The sequence below is a fragment of the Populus euphratica genome, unplaced genomic scaffold (genome assembly GCF_000495115.2).
Source record: "Populus euphratica unplaced genomic scaffold, PopEup_1.0 scaffold85.1, whole genome shotgun sequence".
Lineage (NCBI taxonomy): Eukaryota > Viridiplantae > Streptophyta > Magnoliopsida > Malpighiales > Salicaceae > Populus > Populus euphratica.
In genome coordinates, this window is record NW_011499898.1 from 628,436 (window position 1) to 648,716 (window position 20,281).

A 20,281-nucleotide genomic window follows, 5' to 3' on the forward strand; every position below is an offset into this window, starting at 1 on the left:
TAAATTATTAATTAAATTGAATTGAAATGAAATGATTTTTATTTTATTTTTTTTTGTGTGACAGATGGCGTTCAAAAACACCAGGAAAGTGCCCTTTTCAACAATTTGTATAATAAATACTGGAAAATGTCTGGAACACGAACTTGCCGGATATCTTATGGTGGAGGGGCTAAACAGCACTGCATGGATGATATTTCACCACTTTTGATGAGAGGCTGAGCGTCGACTTTTCTTTTTGGTTTCGGAATCATCTTGATTTCTTGTTTTCTTCGAACGGAGCCAATCGACTGGGAACCGCATTCGAATTACCTGGAATAGAAGGGCAGCACCTTCATTATCAAGTATCTATGCGCGTGGGTTGGCCTAGCGGTGGAAGGGGCTTGTCTCCACTCGCCCTCTTGATCTCCTTGCAATCTTCAATCCGCGTAATTTGGGACCATCTGGGAGGAAAAGCTGAAAATGCTAGGCACGTTTTAATATCGTTTCGTTTTTTTTTTGTTTTTTTGTTTTTTTTGTTTTTTAGATATAAGACAATATAAGAAAACTTGTTTGTTTTTAATAAATTAAAAAAATAAAAACTTACAATAGGTTTTCAAAAGCTTTAAAAAAATAGTTTTCATGACTTGTTCTACACCAGTAATCTATGATTCTGGACTTAGATCTTAATCATATCAAAACCGAGTTTAGGACACCTAGATATTCAGGATAGTATCTAGAATGTTGAGGATGGGTAATTACTGGGTTTGAAGCATTTTGGGAATCAAGTCAAGACAAGGCTGGGGTCAAAACCAGGTTTTGAGAGCTAAAAGGAACAAGCCTAGATTAACCTGATGATTGGTGGGAATTGACTCTGAATATCAAGAAGGAACCAGGATTGGGTTTGAGTTGGATTAAAAACTACTAGGAATTTGGATGACGGTAGTTTAAGAATGAAATAAACAATGATTTATTTAATGAGTATATTTTATATTTTATTTATTTTATTATTGAGTTAAAATTTTTGGTAAATGTATGGAAAATTATATATATATATATATAATAAAAAAATGAAAAATTATATATATATATATATATAATAAAAAAATTAAGAGTATTATTAAACTAAATTGAATAAATTTGAGTTAAACTAATATTTTTATAAATTTATTTAATTAACGTGGTTAATTAATACATGTTATTATCATTATTTTATATAAATTTGATATAAATAATAGATTATCATTTATGGATGTATTGAAATTCAAATGATGAATTATTATAAAGAGGTTCAAATTTTTATTAATTATGCATTATCTAATTCGAGACATATTGCGGAATGTTATATTAAATATTCATACAAGAGGTGTAAAAATAAAAAGTTTCTTGATCCAGATATTGTAATGATAAATCATTTTATACCGATTGAAATACTAACAGACTGTACATTATATATAGGTATACCAATAAAATATGTCCATCGATATATTCCAATAATTATGGAAACCGTTCTCATTCTTCCTAACATTGTTCATAGTGTTGATTACATGCGGCAATACTGATAAAATGTGTCCGTTAATATATTTCAATGATTTTAAGGATTGTTAACTTCTAAATGGGCTGATAATTAATGATATTTTGATTGTTTACTTTTTTCTCAATTTAATCACCAACAAAATAAAAAGTAGTTAGTAATTATAAAATGTTAGATATCTATACAAGAGCTGTAAAAATAAAAAGTTTCTTGATCCAGATATTGTAATAATAAACCATTTTATACCGATTAAAATACTAACAGACTGTACATTATATATAGATATATTGATAAAATATATCTGTTGATATATTCTAATGACTATAAAAACTGTTCTCATTGTTCCTAGCATTGTTTATAATGTTGATTACATTCGGCAATACTAACAGAATGTGTCCATCAATATATTTTAATGACTTTAAGCATTGTTAACTTCTCAATGATATTTTGATTATTTATTTTTTTCTCAATGTAATCATTGACAGAATAAAAAGTAATCAGTAATATTTGGAGGGTTTTCTGAAAATTTTCATGCAAGTCAAAAACTTCATTTGACTTTACAAACAAAATCATAACAAAAATATTAAAAAATACTAATATTTAATATTTCATCAATAATTTTATTAATAATAAAAATTAGAATATCAGAATCAGAATAAACAGAGATTCATCTTCTTCTTTCTTCTTCTCTTAGAGTCATGTTTCTTTTTCTTTCTTTCTCTTCTCTTTTCTTCTCTTTCTCCTTCTTGGTCAAAATCAATAATTCCCTTCTCTTTTCATCCCTAGGTATATTGTTTTTCTTCATTTTTCTTTATATTTTGTTTGGTTTTATTAATAATCTCTCTTCTTTTATTTTTTTTAATTTTGAACCAAAATTAAACACATCATTAAGGTAAGAATTTTTCTTTCCATTTTCTTTTTCTTTTTTCTGCATTATTTTTTTTCATTTTTGTGATCTTAGTAATTTTAGGAATTAATAATTGTGTTGAATTTTAGTTATTGAAATAATATTTGCATTATTTTGTTGAATTTTAGTTATTTTTTTAATTTTTTTGTTGAATTTCAATTAAATATGTATGTTTAATTTTAATTATTATTTTGTATTTTTTCCATTTAGAATAATTTTTTTGTAAATTTAGGATTACAAATATCATCACTTAGAAGTAATTGTGTTGAATTTTAAATGCTAAAAACAAATGTACATATACTCTCTCTTTTTTAAATAACATGGATCCCTACATTCAAATGTTATCCTTGTCTTCTTCTTTTTTCCTCATTGTTTTCCACTATATTACACATTTCTTTACTTATATGGTAAGCATGAAAACCCAAATGGAGTTACCCTGATCATTGCCTTGGCTCCTGATTCTCTTTACACTCAACGAAGTCAGCAGGAACCCAATTGATTCTCTGCTGCCGCTTATTGTTTGGATAGTGTTTTTATTTTTATTTTTAGATGTTTTTTAAAAGTATTTATTGTTTAAAAAGTATCAAATTAACATAATTTTTTTCAATAATTTGAATATGTTGATATTAAAAATAAAAAAACAACATATTTTAATATATTTTAAAATAAAAAACTAATCAAACGCTTGACACAAAGTGGAAAATGCAAGATATTATTCTCTACACTTGCAATTAATAATGTAAAAGAGAGAATAAAAATCCAGGATCGAAAGGATGGATGTGGCGTGGAGCCCGATAATTAAAATCCATTCCAAGGAGTACAATGGAAGATAATGTTGTCAGAAGCACAAACAGAGGAGAAAATCAAAGAAGAACAGCACCGTGATTGATGCTTCCTTTTCCGCCTTCCTTGGCATTATGATCTGAGTATATTTTTAAAAGTTTTTGAAATTTTTAAATTATTTTTATGTATTCATATTAAAAATAAATTTTTAAAAATAAAAATATTATTTTAATATAAAAAATATTTTAAAAAATAAATCTTCAACATGTTAGAAAATATAAGAGATTCGTTTTAAATCAAATATGTAATTCAACATTGATCCATTTCCCTCTCACAGCCTGTATAAGTCCAACTAATTAATTTTTTATGCTATAATACACCGCGTTATAGATATTAGAAAGAAATAATCATTCTTTATAAATGGTTTAAAGTTTGAACTTCTTCTTTTATATATATATATTCATTTCCGATCATATTTGTTTGTATTAGCAAAATCTGAGGTGAAATAAATAAATAATAAAAGATTAATATATAAATCATCCATTACAAAGTTTAGATTTTTAGATGAAATTTAAATTTAAATATCTAATTTAATAATTTAACATGTCAAAACTTGAAAAGTTTTGAATAATATTTAAAAATATAGTTCAAGCTATATTTAAAAAAAAAAAAAAATTTATTTAAAATTAATTTTTATATTTTTATATCGTTTTGATATGTTAGTATAAAAATAAAATAAAATAAAATATATTATTTTAATATATTTCTTAACAAAAAAAATATTTTAAATCATAATTATTACTACACTCTTAAATAACACTTACATATAAATTTATATATATTCACAAAAAAATCTTTATATTTTAACAATCCATATCTTAAAAATAAGATGATAATAATATCACATTATATCTTTAAAGTCTAAATTGTTTTTCCTTGCTAGATCAAAATATTATTAGACAATAAAAGATTTTCTTAAGTTTAAAATTAGATAAGAAAAAGAAAAGGAAATGGAATTTTTTTTTATTCTACCAAAAAAGGGATAAAGGGGATTTTCCAAAGGTAAATATTGAATCAATAATCTTTCGTAAATTTTGTTTTTCTCTAGCTTATGTCCCAATCACACTAATTGATTCCTTAGTAAAATTACATGATCTTACTAAAAAATTTACTGCATTCATGGTGAAGGTACATGAGCCCTAAATCTTAATAGCATGATGCAAACAAGTGTCGATTAGTCAAATGGAAACCCCTTTTCCTATCTTTGGGACTTGGGTTAAAGTTGAGTTCTATTTTTATTTTATTTTTTCTTTATGCATTGCTATAATTAATTTCAAGTCATTTGCATGAACTTATCGAAAGCATATATATAAAGCTAGCACAGTTTCATAGGTTCACTTGAGAACTCAAGTTTTTATAGCTGAGTTTTAAATGTTCAAAACTTAGGTTTGTAATTAGTTTTATGGATGACTTCAAAACCTGATTGATTTAATGTTATCTAAATAAAACTTGATTTATATATATATTTTAAAAAATCTAAAAAATATAAATTTAATTTTTGAATACCTAATCTTATATTTTTTTTTATAGTCAATGTTCTCATAAAATATTTTTTAACCTTTTCATGTGGGATAATTATATTTATTGTCTATATTCACATGAATTTTTTTTTTTAACTTTTCTATATGATATAACTATATATATATAGCCTCCATTTATATGGAAAGTTTCTTAATTTTTTAATGTGGGATATGTATCATTCATATGAATTTTTTTTTTAATGTTTTTATGTGTGATAACTATGTATATAACCTCCTCAATTTATATGCATTATTTTTAAATTTTTATGTATGAGATAACTATATATATATATATATATATATGAGATGTTTATTATTTTTTTATATGGGATAGTTATTTAATTATAGCATCCATTCACATCAAATGTTTATATAGAAATATTAAAATTTTAAATATTTTTTTATATTATTTTTGAGTTGACCAAAATGAAACCCAAACCATCAAGATACAAAATGGCTCAACTTGAGCCAATTAATTCCAGGTATCTTACCTGGGACTCCACAAAGGAATTCGATTGCCATTTGACATAGTAGAACCATCCAAAATTTGGCATTGCATGCTTAACTTCCTCTCTGAAAGGCCCACATAAACCAACTACATACTCCATTTCCATTGATCTCCATTAATTAATTTTAATTTCATGTGGAAAATGACTCCCAATGAATTGGTGTCTTTACAACATCCGAAGACATTCTTAATGGCATCGATCACCCAATTGATCATGATCGATGACGACCCCAACCAAATACATATTGTGAACTCAACCGTTCATTTTGATGATAAGGCTAGTGATGATAAGGCTATGAACGTGAATTTTACAAAAAAACGGTGTTCATTCATTTTTCAATTCATGAAAAATTGTATACCACCATATACTATTGCACAAAACAATACTGGTTCGTAAACATGAAAAGGACTTATGGAGTTGCATTTGGAGTTCATTTGGCATGAATTTAGACTAAATTTTAGATCTATTTAAGGAGGCCCGAGCACTCTTGAAGAACTCGGGACTAAAAAGGATGGTGGAGTAGCATCCTTAGCGTTGCTGGTTTACTTTCCTAACAATCCTCAAAACCATTGTTCTTAGACTCTCTATACATTCCAAATAACCTAATTTGTACTGTATATATATATATAGTCTACGTCAAGCTTGAATAAATCTTCATTAATATGGCCCCAGGAGTGCCTATAGATGGGAATATTTTGGGTACCGGGAAGGTTTCCACAGTTAACACTGGCTATTCTAAGAGGGCCTACGTGACATTTTTAGCCGGCAACGGGGATTATGTTAAAGGGGTAGTTGGGTTGGCTAAGGGTTTGCGCAAGGTGAAGAGTGCATACCCTCTTGTCGTCGCAATCTTGCCGGATGTGCCTGAGGAACACCGTGACATTTTGAGGTCTCAAGGTTGCATTGTTCGTGAGATCGAGCCTATTTATCCACCTGAGAACCAGATTCAGTTTGCCATGGCCTACTACGTGATCAACTACTCCAAGCTCCGAATTTGGAATGTAAGTTAAACATGCATCAACGTAATTCTATAAGCATATATATAATCCATGACACTTCGTATAAGTATAATTTATGTATTAATTTATACAGTACAGATAGACACTTTTTACCTCAAATGAAAATGTGGAATATGTTCGAATTGATGTGACTTTTGTGTATAATTTTTTTTTAAACAAGCTAAATATATAATCAAATGATGTTTACCAGAGCTTGAATCCCCAAAACCCACCATTTATTTATATGGTAAATTCTCATTTATATAATTAAATTGACATAAATAGATGAGATATATTTTTTATCATGAATTTTTTTTTATTGTCATCATAAGCAGTGTTTTTCATCACCAAAGGTTTTGGTGACGAAAAACAAAGTGACCAATTTTGTCGCCCATGTCCCAATAGCTTTTGGTAACAAATTCTTTCTACAATGACAAAATTCATCATGAATATGCTAATAAAGTTTTAAGAAAGTGCATTATATTGATTGGTTGTATTCATTAAGATGATTTCAGGCGACAAATATCTTGTCACCTAAGCATGATTTATTTTTTTTTGGCCGGCGACACAAGTTCGGTTGCCAAAAGATGGTTGTTTATGTACCCAATCGTCGTATAAAATTATATATATGCTTGCTCGATTTTCTTGTATGCACAGTTTGAGGAGTACAGCAAGATGATATATTTGGATGCTGATATCCAAGTGTTCGAGAATATAGACCATCTATTTGACACCCAAGATGGCTACTTCTACGCCGTGATGGACTGCTTCTGTGAGAAAACATGGAGCCACTCCCCTCAATACTCCGTCGGCTACTGCCAGCAGTGCCCGGACAAGATAACATGGCCTGCTGAGATGGGCTCTCCTCCTCCCCTGTACTTCAATGCTGGGATGTTTGTATTTGAGCCTAGTCGTTTGACTTATGAGAGCCTTCTTGACAAACTGCTGATCACCCCACCAACCCCCTTTGCCGAGCAAGTAAGTCATACCTGCATTTAACCACACACGTATGAAAATAAAGTAAAAATGGATTAATCGATTGACACTCGGGAGAAGCAAGAAAAAATTGTTAATTTCTAATGTTTTTCCGATTTGCTTGGGGATCATATGGCAGGATTTCTTAAATATGTTTTTCCAAAAAACATACAAGCCAATCCCTCTGCTTTACAACCTGGTTTTAGCCATGTTATGGCGACATCCTGAGAACGTGGAGGTCGAGAAGGTTAAAGTGGTTCACTACTGTGCTGCTGTAAGTAGTCTTCTTCTTTGAATAACATCAAATACTATCTTATATTTTTAATTTATTATGCACATATATACTTAATTTGGGTTCAATTTTCTCTTCCATCCTTGAAAAAATAAAAATAGGGTTCAAAACCTTGGAGATTCACCGGCAAGGAAGCTAACATGGATAGAGAGGACATCAAGATGTTAGTGGCAAAATGGTGGGATATATATAATGATGAGTCCCTCGATTTCAATGGTGAAAACTCAGTTCCAGAAGAAGAAACATTCTCGAGGTCATCCATCTTGTCTTCCATGCCTGAGCCTGCCTTATCCTACGTCCCTGCACCATCTGCTGCTTAAAACTTCTTAATTAAGAGAGTTTAAAATCAATCTTGTCTTTCATTATATACCTTTTTCAGGCTACTTCGCCTTAGTATTTTCGTCTACTGTGCAAGATACCATGGTAATATATAAAGGTATTACAGTAATTTGAACTTTTATACCATATATACGCACTAGCACTCCTTTACTTTTATTACTTACTCTTCTTCTTGTGCTTTAATTTTCCAAGGTTAAACTTCAAGTCTTAATGAAGCTAATTTGTACTTTCTCTTTTAATAACGAAGCTATTATGTAAAGCACCGCGGGGGTGACAGACGTACACGCCAGGATTCGAATCCAGGTGCAATGGAAGGAAACAAGCTCCTTTCCACCACTAGAACCACTAGAACAAGTATTAGAATGCGACTCCCTTACTTTTATTACTTACTCTTCTTCTTGTTCTTTAATTTTCCAAGGTTAAACTTCAAGTCTTAATGAAGCTAATTTGTACTTTCTCTTTTAATAACGAAGCTATCCTCTTCTTCTTCTTGATAAACTGTGAAGTCTATATAATTTCAATCTTGAGTTACGCAAAAGAAGCCCCCCATCAATCAAGCTTTAAATTTAGGAAATGTTGTCGGCTTCAAGGGTCATTCTTTCAAGTACATTTTTGTAAATAATAATCGAGGATAATATGTATTAATATAAAAGCCATAACCATTACCACAATGATATTAAAAAAAAATTCGAAGTTTTTGCAACATGGGAGCATTTTAGGCCAGATTTAGTTATTGAAAATTATTTTTTTAAGTAATTTTTTTGAAAAATAAATTTTTAAAAAGCGAATTATTTTATGATGTTTAACAGTATTACGAAAAATAAATTGAAAAATATTTTTCATTAGATAAATTTTTAAAAAACAAATTATTTTATGATGTTTGGCAGTATTATGAAAAATAAATTGAAAAATATTTTTCATTATTTGGCTATATAATAAAAAATAAGTTGGGAAATAACTTATTAATATTTTTTTAATTTCATTAAAATAATAAAAATAACTTATTAATATTTTTTAATTTCATTAAAATAATGAAAACAAAATGTATAAAACAAAATTTTAAATGAGAATGAAATTGAAAAAATTTAATTTCATAATTAAATTATCTCAAATAAAGTAAATAACAATTAAAATAATGGAGATCAAATTTAACATATAAAAAAGTTAAAAGATGATAAAATTAAAAAAATAATAATAAAATGTATAAAACAAAATTTTAAATGAGAATGAAATTGAAAAAACTTAATTTCATAATTAAATTATCTCAAATAAAGTAAATAAAAATTAAAATAATGGAGATCAAATTTAACATATAAAAAAGTTAAAAGATGATAAAATTAAAAAAAAAATTATAATTTCATAAATTATTTCATATAAAATAAATAATAATCAAAAGAATCAGGATTAAATCTGATAAATAAAAATTTTTAATAAAAAAATAATAAGAGAAAAGTAAATAACAATCATAAAAATGATGATCAAAGTTGATATAAAAATTAAATTAAATTAAATTCTAAGAGATGAAATTGAAAACAATTCAAAATAAAATATATAACAATCAAAAATTTGATAAACAAATTTAATATAATTAGCAAATAACATAATATTTTAAAAAAATTTAACAACTTTCTAAAACATATTTTCTGCCTAAAATAAAAGAAAGATACTTTTCTAAAACTAAATTTGATTTTTTTATTGAAAAATATTTTTTATTGATCAATTTTTTAATAATAAATAAATACAAAAAAATTTAAAAAATAATTTTTTCAAAAAATATATGAAACAAACAAAATCTATATTTCTTTTCCATTTTTATTCTCATAACTTATTTGGTTTGAGTTTTTGTATTTAGGTCAAGGTGATGTTTGGAATCGATTTAAATGATGTTTTATAAAAAAATATTTTTAATTTTTAATATATTAATATTAAAAATAAATTTTTAAAAATAAGAAATATATATTTTTTAAATATTTTAAAAATAAATGCTACTGAAAATTTGAGAAAAAAAGAGGAGGAGAGAGAAACCATTTATAATAATCATTTTGGCATCTCTTTCGGTCCAAATGGCTATGAATGTATCATGACCCGGTGATTTGATTGCTATGCATGAAAATGAATTTTTTCACAGCACCACATTTGTTAAAAAAAAGAAGGTAAATATTATGTTTAAAAACAATTTGGAAAGTGAAACAATTTTAGAGATGACGCAGCTCCCAGCGGCGCAATTTATAGATAACCTAAATTAAAATATATATATATATATATATATATTTTAATTTAGGTTATCTATAAAGAGAGCCGCTGGGCGCTGTATTTAAGAGGATAGTGATGGTTATTTCTTAAAGTATTTTTATTTAAAAATATTTAAAAAATAATTAATATCAACATATTAAAATATCTAAAAATATAAAATAATATTTTTAATTAAAAAATTTATAAAATATGATTTCAATTACAAAAATAAATAATCTTTTATGATTGAGATCCATGCATCAACTTTTTAATTTTTTTAAGTTGTGTTAATGGGATTGATGCAATTTAAAAAAAAAAATTATTTTAATAAATTGTGTTGAACAATCAATAAAGTATTTGTTGGATGCGCTATTTTTAATAACGGAACCGACAAAAGCGTATTATTTTTTTTTTGAAAAATCCCAGCTTGATTTATTTGCAAATTTTCCCTCTCACCATGCTATTTTAAATAATAATAATAATAATAATAATAATAATAATCAGAGGTAAACCTTCCGAAACTGTGTGCAGCAGCACGTGTATTTTAGAGTGTTTGAAATGACGTATGCTTTTTAATGATAATTTTTTATTTAAAAATAATTTTTTATTTTTAATATTACACATTAAAATCATTAAAAAAATATTAATTTATTATTTTTTCAAGTCAAAAACACTTTTAAAAAATAAAAACAGAAACAGAAATTGTGCAGCTAATCACAATCTAATGGTAAAACATATTCTGTGTACTGTTTTATATGGATTTAATTATGGAAAATTGAGCATATTGTATAAAATATCATAAGAAAATAGCACTAAATTGGGTTGGCCCAACAGGATACTAGCCCATGCAACATGGGTTTCTGGCCCGTAAAGAAGAATCAAAGAAGGAGAAGGTGCACAGGTTTTATGAAGTGGCATGATAATTATGAAATCGGATCAACATGACTCTACCTGCTTCACACTGAAAGTTGTTTCTATAATGGTTATTAGATTCAGTTTGGATATTAATATGTTAACAAGTTTGGGTTGCTAAGTTTTGGATTATTTTAGAGTGAATCTTTAAATTAAATTTGCTTATTTTTATTTTTATTTTTTTTATTAAAATAGCATCAATAAAAAAAAAAATTGAGTTGATTCTGTTGGATTTGAATCAAGTTTAAATTAATTTAATATTTTTTTTTATAATTTTTTGTATTTAATTTAAAATATAATTATAATGATGGATTTCATAAATGAATATGTTACATGAGATCAAGTTTGGATTACTAAGTTATAGATTAATTTGCCATTAATTCCAGTTAATTTTTATTGTCATTTTATTTTTCTAAATAAAATTTATGAAGTTGACTAGTTGTATTGGAATTAGGTTCAAATTAAGTCAATATATTTTTTTATTTAATTTAAAATTTAAGATAAGATGTGAATTTTTTAAATGAATATATTAAATCTAACCAAATATGTTTAAAAACACGTCACTTGAACTTTGAGTTTCACTAGTACAATTACACATATAATAAAATAAGTCACCAATTGATGATTTTTTTTTTTGATTTATGCGGGGAGCTTGCGCGCATCACAATTAATTCCCACGGCCCACTGAATACCCTGCAAACCCAGTAGGTATGTAAGGCACCGCGGAGGTGACAGGCGTGCACGCCAGGGCTCGAATCCAGGTGCAGTGGAAGGAGACAAGCCCCTTCCATCGCTAGGCCAAGCACTGGTTTGCGACAATTTGTTTTTTTTTTTTTTAGATTAACGTGGGTGTCCGGGCCAGCTTGTGCGCACCACGACTAATCCCACGGACCCTGAAGTTAACGACCATGTAAACCTCTAGTGGCCATCATATGAGCAACCAAGGACTCGAACCTGAGACCACAGAGGGAGCAAACCCCTTGATCCCAAGTCCTTACCACTTGGCCACTATCTAGATGGTTACGATTTGTTTTTCTTATGTATATTAGTAGTGGTGTTGGGATTATTTTTTAGAGTATTTTTTACTTGAAAATATATTAAAATAATATTTTTTAATTTTTAAAAATTATTTTTAATATTAACATATTAAAATTATTTAAAAACACAAAAAATAAATTTAAAATAAAAAAATAAATTTTTTTAAAAACACTTTTTAAATATATATAAAAAATACCATTTGAATATGCGGATGAATAATATCACCTGTCAAACCTCGTTTGCAATGGATGTCGCAAGGTCAACAGCACCTTGAATTGGACGAAACGGTGGGGACTTGATTGAGTGATGGACAGCACGTATGAGGATTTTGATTAAAAAAATGATTGATGAATAATCTATTAAGAAATTTATGAAAGTAGAGGGACGTCCTAACAAATTAATTAAAGTTATTCTACTTGTTTGGATGCTTGTTATAAAGATATAATTTATGTCATTAAAAACCCTAGAACTACCTAGAACATGGACCCCAAAAAAAAAAAAAATCATAAACCTTAGAACAACCCTATAATATAGAACCCCCAAATTGATTAGGAATTTGATTGAACTAACATCTAAAATGGTGTGGTTTAAAAAATAAATTATGTAAAAAACTCATTCACTAACTTAGCTAACTTTTAATTTTTTTTCTTTAATTATTTATAATTATAAACTAGATAAGAGTTGGTATAGGATGATTTAATTGGATTAATAAGTTAATTTATAATCTAATTAAGTTATTTAAAATTTAGTTTGATTTTTTTATATACATTTTTTTAATTGTAACTTTTACAATAAAAATCTTAAAACTGTATAGTTTTGGATTAATTAAATGAAGCTGAATCAACCAACAGCCTCTCAATTTATAACAATTTTGATTGTAATCTCGTCTCATCCATGGCCAAGGGAAAGTCAACCTAATAAAAAAAATAAAATATTAAAATTATTAATAATTTTATATTTTGTATCGAACTTATTACCTGTTTATACTAGACTAAGAGCCGGTTTGTTTTTATATTTTAAAAGTGTTTCTAAAATAATTTATTTTTTTATTTTTTATTAACTTCAAATTAATATATTTTAGTATTTTTAAATCATTTTGATGTGCTGATATAAAAAATAATTTTTAAAAAATAAAAAATTATTATTATATATTTTAGCACGAAAAACTATTTGAAAAACAACTGTAAACATACTTTCAAACAAGCCCTAACTATTTATTACAACTGTAAATATACTTTCAAACAAGCCCTAACTATTTATTATCATTATTTTTAAAAATTTTGTTTGGAATTGTGGTTAGAACTGTGTGTTATTCCAATTATAATTTATAATCATTTAATTAAAAATTTAAATTTTGATTTAGAAATGTATCCTATTAAAAATTAACTCATACCACTGGTTTTGCTAAAATGAAAAATTGCTGCCTTTTATTAACTCATATTCTCTTTGTAATTCAATATACAATGAATTAATTCTACATTCCACACCGCTTGCTCTTTGTAATTCAATATACAATGAATTAATTTACTTTATATTATTTATTTTTGTAAAATGAACAATAAAAAATAAATTTAATTTACTATGCACAATTTAGCTGAATATTTATAGTTGGACTAGCTTCGGTCTAAACCTAAAAATATTAGATTGGGTTCAATTCAATAAAAAAATTAAATTAATTTTTTTATTTTTTAATTATATTTTATTTAAAAAATTAGTGTTTAATATTATTTAATAACATTAGATAAACTAGAAAGAGATTGCATGAGAATATAACATTTATAAAATTTGATTGTAATTCTAATTTTATTTTTAATAGTATTTTTACTGATTTTGTTGCACGCTCTAAAAACAGTGAAAAATATAATTATTATTGGATGAATTTATATAAAATATTATTTATTTCATGATATAATAATAGTAGTTAAATTTATAATATTTAAATTAAAAATAATTAATATTAATATATATTTATTTTATTTACTTTATAATCTTAATTTGAAAAGTATTTTTAACCAAATATATTAAATTATTTTTTATCCAACCTTAATTTTAATCACAGTTTTAATCAAATATATATAAATATCAAACCAATCTCAATTATAAATATTTTTTATAAAATGATTTTTTAAAAATTATAATAACAAAAGTTATTACAGTACCAAATACCTCATAGTGTATTTGTTTTTTCATATAAAAAACTTTTGAAATTTTATTATTTTTTAAAAAATTAATTTGTTTATAATTTTATATTAATATTAAAAATATATTTTAAAAAATAAAAAAATATTATTTTGAAGGCAACTGTAACACAGTCCCGAAAACTACCAATGTATTGCTAGCATTAGTTAGGTGATGCGTTAGCTTCAAAGAATCAGTCTCAGAAACAACAAAATAGTTAAAAGAGCTGTTCAATAATTCCTTCATAACTGATATAGAGAGGGAGAGGAGACAAACTGCTTTGATGGAACATAACAGAGAGGTTGAAATTGATGGGAATTCAAATCCAATTCAAATATCTCGCTTGGCCCTCGATATTGGAGGTACTTATACACACACACACACACACACACACACATCATCATCATCATGTTCTATCTTTCTTTCTTTTGCAATCAATCAAAAGCAAAAAAGTGTTGATCTTGCTTTGCAGGATCTCTAATCAAGTTGGTGTATTTCTCGAGAAATTCTGGGGATGATGAGGACCCACCAAAGGATAAAGTTGGAGTTTCCAGTGGTGTTAATGGAAGGCTTCACTTTGCCATGTTTGAGACAGCCAAGATCAATGATTGCTTACAGTTTATTAGTGCCAACAAACTTCTCCTTGGTGGTGGTATGTGCACTCTATTGACCATCCTCGGTGGTTTCTTTCTTTCTGTCCTTCTCATTTCTTGAAACTCAAGATAGAACGGTGTGGTATGGTATTGTATTTCTAGCAAATTTTAGGGCTGATTTTGAGTTTGATTTAGGCTGAACTGCTATTTTCACACTCGGCCTGGCTTGCATATGTTTCTTTATGCTCTGAACTCTTGGTGGTCTTGTACATTAATGCGGTAATTAGATATCCTGAAGCATTTTTTGGGCTAGCTTGGCCAAGCTAGGTTGTCAACGTTGCCACATTTTTGTAATTTGACTTCATTGACACACCTTTTTGGGATAATGCATAAAGAGCGGAAGCCATCATATGCAGATGGATTTTCTCAAATTCTGCATACACAGACATATATCGCACTATTGCTATCTTGAGAATTGTTCGCTGTGATTGGACTGATTTTATGGGTCTTTAATCGAATCGCTACTTGCAATAACTTGAGGGGAGCTCTGAACAGGCTATTGTAACTCATTTGTGATCATTACATAGTAGAGGCCTTCTTCCTTGGAGTTGCTTGATGTTGATAATTTCCTCAATTATGTGATCTTTTTGGCTGGTTTCGGCAATTGCTTACAAAATGAATGTGAACTCAGGTTTCCAGCATCAAGAAAATTGTACCAATGGCATGAGCTTTATTAAGGTGAGATGTCGGAGTAATTGTTGTTTGTTGCCAAATTGTGACTTTGAAATAAGCTCAATCGCTAGAGGTCATCTGTTACATAAATTAAAATAAAATTCATAATTGTTATAAACATAAAATTATTGAGAGAAAATGCAATTTAAAAAAAATTTACAAATTGCCTTTCATACATAACTTCATATTAAGCTAAACTGTTGTATTTTAGAGGTAGCTTCAAGTTTTTGATTCCCTCATGAGAATCAAACACTTTTTTAATCTAATGAATTGTTTAGTGTTTTGTACTTTGGATCAATTCATGTTATGTTGTAAGGTAGTTTGGGTTTTAGAAGAGGTACTAAACATGCTAAAATTTAACTAGTTACAATCCATGTGAAAGGCCACAGGTGGTGGGGCATACAAGTTCTCTGAACTTTTCAAAGAAAAGCTCGGCATTATTCTTGAGAAGGAAGATGAGATGGATTGTCTTGTGACGGGAGCAAATTTTTTGCTTAAGGTGGGATTCTAACACCACATAGTCGCATGCATTTAATATTAGCAAGTTGTTGTCTTTCATTCAAACATCAAAAAAGCTTCTCATGCATAACAGTCCCCTGCCCTTTGTCTAATCAGAACCCACTGTTTCTGATTATTCTTGAGTGTATATACACATAAAACAAATAGCTTGCTTGCAATTCCCTCAAGCATTTGGTTTGTACATAAGATCATTTCTACTGGTCAAGCACTGTAGATAAATGTTTGTGTTGATCTTTTTCTTTTTGATAGAAGTTATAGATGCAACACGGTAAGTGCTATGTATTAGTTGCTATAGACCCGGGGAAGGATGTGCTCCTGATTTCAACATCTTAGAAAATTGAACAATGCAATCACTTGGAGATTTTTTGCATGATGTGTTTGTTGTCACCAATATTGGTAGTTCTGGAAAGTATTGAATTATCAGAAGAATAAATATCATGCCGCATTGGACCTATGCTGACTCTATCATATATTAGAAAGTTGCGATAATATGAACCCCATCCAAGGAAAATGTATGCTTGAGGTTTGAGAATATTGCAATAGATCTCGCCCTAGGTCCGGCTTCTTGGTAGAGGGTATTGCAGGTGGCATTCTTATGTTACTGTTGAAATGCACATCTACATCTTAGAAAAGAAAGAGGTTCAAAATCTCTCCTGTTTGGGTTCATTTGCAGTTGGAAATTGTCATTCTATAACCGTGCCTCTCTTCCCTCTTCAGCCAAAAGAAAACTTCCCTTGTTTGTGCATGTGTATGTTCAGGGAGGGAATTTCTTACCTACCATGCCGTCTTTTTTTCCTTCCATGCCTTGTAACAATTTTTTTTTATTCCATTTCTTGTTTACTTCGCTAATATCCTAGCTGCATGCTGATTGTTATTTTGAGTAGGCAGTCAATCAGGAAGCTTTTACATACCTGAATGGCTCGAAGGAATTTGTGCAGATTAACCATAATGATTTGTATCCATATCTACTTGTTAATATTGGATCTGGAGTTAGCATGATCAAGGTACCCATATCAGCATCAGATCCGTTTATGTTTTGTTTTGTGTATCTAAAACCTTTTTGTAGATTAACTAATAATTCAGCTTTCTTCTAATACAGGTGGATGGAGATGGAAAATTTGAGCGAGTTAGTGGAACAAGTGTTGGTGGTGGAACTTTTTGGGGTTTGGGAAAGTTATTAACAAAATGCCAGAGGTAGTTTGATTCGTTTCCTCATTTTTGGCCAATTATGAATTCCCTTATACATTGTTTCATATTTAGTGGACACTGATGTGTTTCCTTTCTCAGTTTTGATGAGTTGCTGGAGTTGAGTCATCGGGGAGATAACAAAGCTATAGACACACTTGTTGGGGATATCTATGGTGGGATGGATTATTCAAAGGTATATCCAAGTCCTTTCTTTAATTTATAAGTTTATTTTTTGCCAGTTCAGCTATTTTCATACATCGCGTTGAAGTGCCTGTTCAGGGTCACAACAGCTTCATGCTTTCAGAATGATTTTTAATCTTTATAATTTAACTGCACAGTTCTTTGGTATGATGACAGATTGGTCTCTCATCTACAACTATTGCTTCTAGCTTTGGTAAGGCAACTTCTCACTGTAAAGAACTCGAAGATTATAAACCTGAGGATATTTCGTGGTCTCTTCTAAGAATGATTTCCAATAATATTGGACAGGTACCTTTCAGCAGGGCAGATCTGTTGTATGCTATAAATTGAATAGTATGTTGTCAAGATGTGTGCTATAAGAGATGCATGGTTTTGAAATTTAACAAATTAAAAGTTCTTACATACAAAAAATTTCTGGCAAACTAATGTGGCGAATGATGTATGGTGCTAGTACTTGCCATTTAAGCGTTATCTCATGGAATGGCATCCCTGCATTAAATGCTATTTCTATCAGTAAGATTTTACTGTTTAGCTTTTTTGTTTGTATTGTTTACTCTTTGAACAAATCATTTTGACAACCCTAGACCTCAATTGGTTGTTACGGATTTAGAGCTTTTCTATCCTTTTACTGAGATGGCTTGGAGAAATAAGAACCATTGGCCAAGGTTTTTGGAGCTGGAATCGTCTTGCCTTGATATTTAATTCTCAAAGATGGTTCCTGTCCCTTACAGTGCTGTTAAGAAGGGCATGGAACACTTGAGAGCTGCAAGCTATATCCAAACTTAAAATTTTCAAGACCTTACATGGCACATATCAAAAACTCTGCTTGGCATAATTGATTATTTTTCTGCTCTGTGTTTTTTTCTTCTGTTCTAAGACTGGCCATTTTTTTAGTTTGTTTGTGTTGCTAAAACGCCACACTAAGTTTTATTGTCATCGATCTTGAGTATTGATCACTTAAATTAACAGAGATATCTTGGGTTATTTTCAATTACTGCACTCTTGTTATCTCATTGCCTCATTTTACTCCTCTTCTCCCAGATCTCTTACTTAAACGCACTTCGATTTGGGCTCAAGCGCATATTTTTTGGAGGATTTTTCATCCGGAGTCACTCTTATACTATGGACACCATTGCCGTTGCAGTTCACTTCTGGTAATCATCTGGGATTTTATTGTTCACATTATCAACAACATAATGATTTTTGCGACTGTAGAGCAGTTCTCAGGTGGATCTTCATATCTTGATAATGAACACCTTCCAGCCTGTATGATATGGGATTTGCTAGAAAGCAAGGAGAGGGAACTTGTTATCGAAATATGCTTACAGCATCAAAAGAAAAAAAACTATTCTTAGTAATTGAAAGTGAAAGAAATTATCAATCATGGTAAATGACAAGTGAAATGCAATGAAACCTTACCAAAGATTCCATGCACTCAACTAATTCAAAATTCATCGTGATAAAACCAAAACAAATTCATCATTGTTTGGTGATATTATCCTTCTCTTCCCAGTTCATGTTTTCTCCTTTCAGATCTCTGCATTGAAAATACACCAATCATTTTATTTTATTTTGAATTTGGCAGGTCTAAAGGTGAGGCAAAAGCAATGTTTTTGCGGCACGAAGGATTTCTTGGAGCTCTAGGGGCATTCATGAGCTATGAAAGGCATAGCCTTGATGATTTGGTGGTTAATCAAATGATGCCGCTCCCAGTGAATGCATCCCTGGGCACGGATACAAATTATGATCCGCTGAACGGGGATATAAATGGGACCGAGAGCATACAATGCAGTGTCTATCGAGCTTAGATGTGGCTGTAACTTCCCTTCATGTGCTTTGGTGTGACGGAAGTTCGTTGGTACCACCGGAAATACTACAGGCCGAGGAAGTTCACAGACACTAGAGTAACATGGTGAAAACATCCTAGGACCAGTAAGTTTTATGGAAATAATTTAGCACCTGTAGCATAAAAGCATCAGTGAAAACGTTAAAAGAGAGTGACAGGTCAAAGTAATGCTTGTTACTTTCCCTGATTATTCATGTAATATGTTCTCTTTAGCCTCTGTTGTAATTTACAAAACTGAAATCTGTAACTTCATCCTTCAATAAAATCAATTCGCAGATCAAATTTAACATGTGAACTTCTACCTCAGCAATATATATATATATATATAAAAGAAAAAGAAAACGAGGACGAGGTACTATCACCCCCACCTCAGAGACACACATGTTTGGTTCAAGGGACTGATTTATAATTTTCAAAGATCAAAAGTAATATCTTACAGAATCATTAAAAAAAAATGGTAAAATGATTATTTTCTGTCCCTACCCCCGGGAAGCAGACATGAGATTTTATTCTATTGATGGTACGTAGCTTACTTGGCGAATAATTTTGTTACCTCATGATTATAGTTTAGATGAGTAAAAAACTCAATAAAATATTGGTTTCTATAAAAAAAAAATGAAAGAAAGAAAGAAAAGGAGATATGATGAAATATTTTAATTAAGAGTAATCAAATGACCCCACTTACATGAGTTTTAAATTAACCTTGATGGAGTCAATAGTAAGTATAGTAAGTATCTTCATATTTATTTTCTTTTTTATGAGAAAGTGTAGAAGTCTATTTCTTTATATATATATATATATATATATTCAAATCTCAATTGAGTCTAATGATTAAGATTTAATATAAATTAGATAGATTTCTAATATTTCTAAATAATCCCTTTGTATCAATCAAAAAGTTTTATGTTATCCCTAAACATTAAATAGCTGGTTTTAAATTTAATTTTCA

At 28.8% G+C, this 20,281-nt stretch overlaps 2 protein-coding genes across 3 annotated transcripts; both read left to right on the plus strand.

The window, feature by feature from the left end:
- The first annotated feature begins 5,776 nt into the window (after positions 1–5,776).
- On the plus strand, positions 5,777–8,017 carry LOC105132362 (galactinol synthase 1-like). The gene is made up of 4 exons (XM_011035822.1): positions 5,777–6,290; positions 6,945–7,265; positions 7,402–7,536; positions 7,656–8,017. Exons 1-4 carry the CDS (start codon positions 5,952–5,954, stop codon positions 7,872–7,874), a joined length of 1,014 nt encoding a protein of 337 aa, XP_011034124.1. The 5' UTR covers positions 5,777–5,951; the 3' UTR covers positions 7,875–8,017.
- A 6,392-nt stretch (positions 8,018–14,409) lies between these two features.
- Positions 14,410–19,621, plus strand: LOC105132366 (pantothenate kinase 1-like). Of its 2 annotated transcripts, XM_011035827.1 has the most exons (10): positions 14,410–14,615; positions 14,726–14,905; positions 15,538–15,584; positions 15,961–16,077; positions 16,982–17,101; positions 17,197–17,291; positions 17,385–17,478; positions 17,643–17,774; positions 18,528–18,640; positions 19,072–19,621. In XM_011035827.1, exons 1-10 carry the CDS (start codon positions 14,537–14,539, stop codon positions 19,292–19,294), a joined length of 1,200 nt encoding a protein of 399 aa, XP_011034129.1. In that variant the 5' UTR covers positions 14,410–14,536; the 3' UTR covers positions 19,295–19,621. The 2 variants fall into 2 exon arrangements, with proteins under 2 accessions (XP_011034129.1, XP_011034131.1); XM_011035829.1 differs by lacking the exon at positions 15,961–16,077.
- Positions 19,622–20,281: the final 660 nt, after the last annotated feature.

What these genes read in the sequence shown, in the direction of transcription:
- LOC105132362 (XM_011035822.1), top strand. Translation starts at nt 5,952, where the DNA reads ATGGCCCCAGGAGTGCCTATAGATGGGAATATTTTGGGTACCGGGAAG. An exon ending in CAACCCCCTTTGCCGAGCAA is followed by an intron (nt 7,266 to 7,401) that starts GTAAGTCATACC and finishes ATCATATGGCAG; the next exon opens with GATTTCTTAAATATGTTTTT. An exon ending in TGGTTCACTACTGTGCTGCT is followed by an intron (nt 7,537 to 7,655) that starts GTAAGTAGTCTT and finishes AAATAAAAATAG; the next exon opens with GGTTCAAAACCTTGGAGATT.
- LOC105132366 (XM_011035827.1), top strand. Translation starts at nt 14,537, where the DNA reads ATGGAACATAACAGAGAGGTTGAAATTGATGGGAATTCAAATCCAATT. An exon ending in CTGGAGTTAGCATGATCAAG is followed by an intron (nt 17,102 to 17,196) that starts GTACCCATATCA and finishes CTTCTAATACAG; the next exon opens with GTGGATGGAGATGGAAAATT. An exon ending in TTATTAACAAAATGCCAGAG is followed by an intron (nt 17,292 to 17,384) that starts GTAGTTTGATTC and finishes TTCCTTTCTCAG; the next exon opens with TTTTGATGAGTTGCTGGAGT.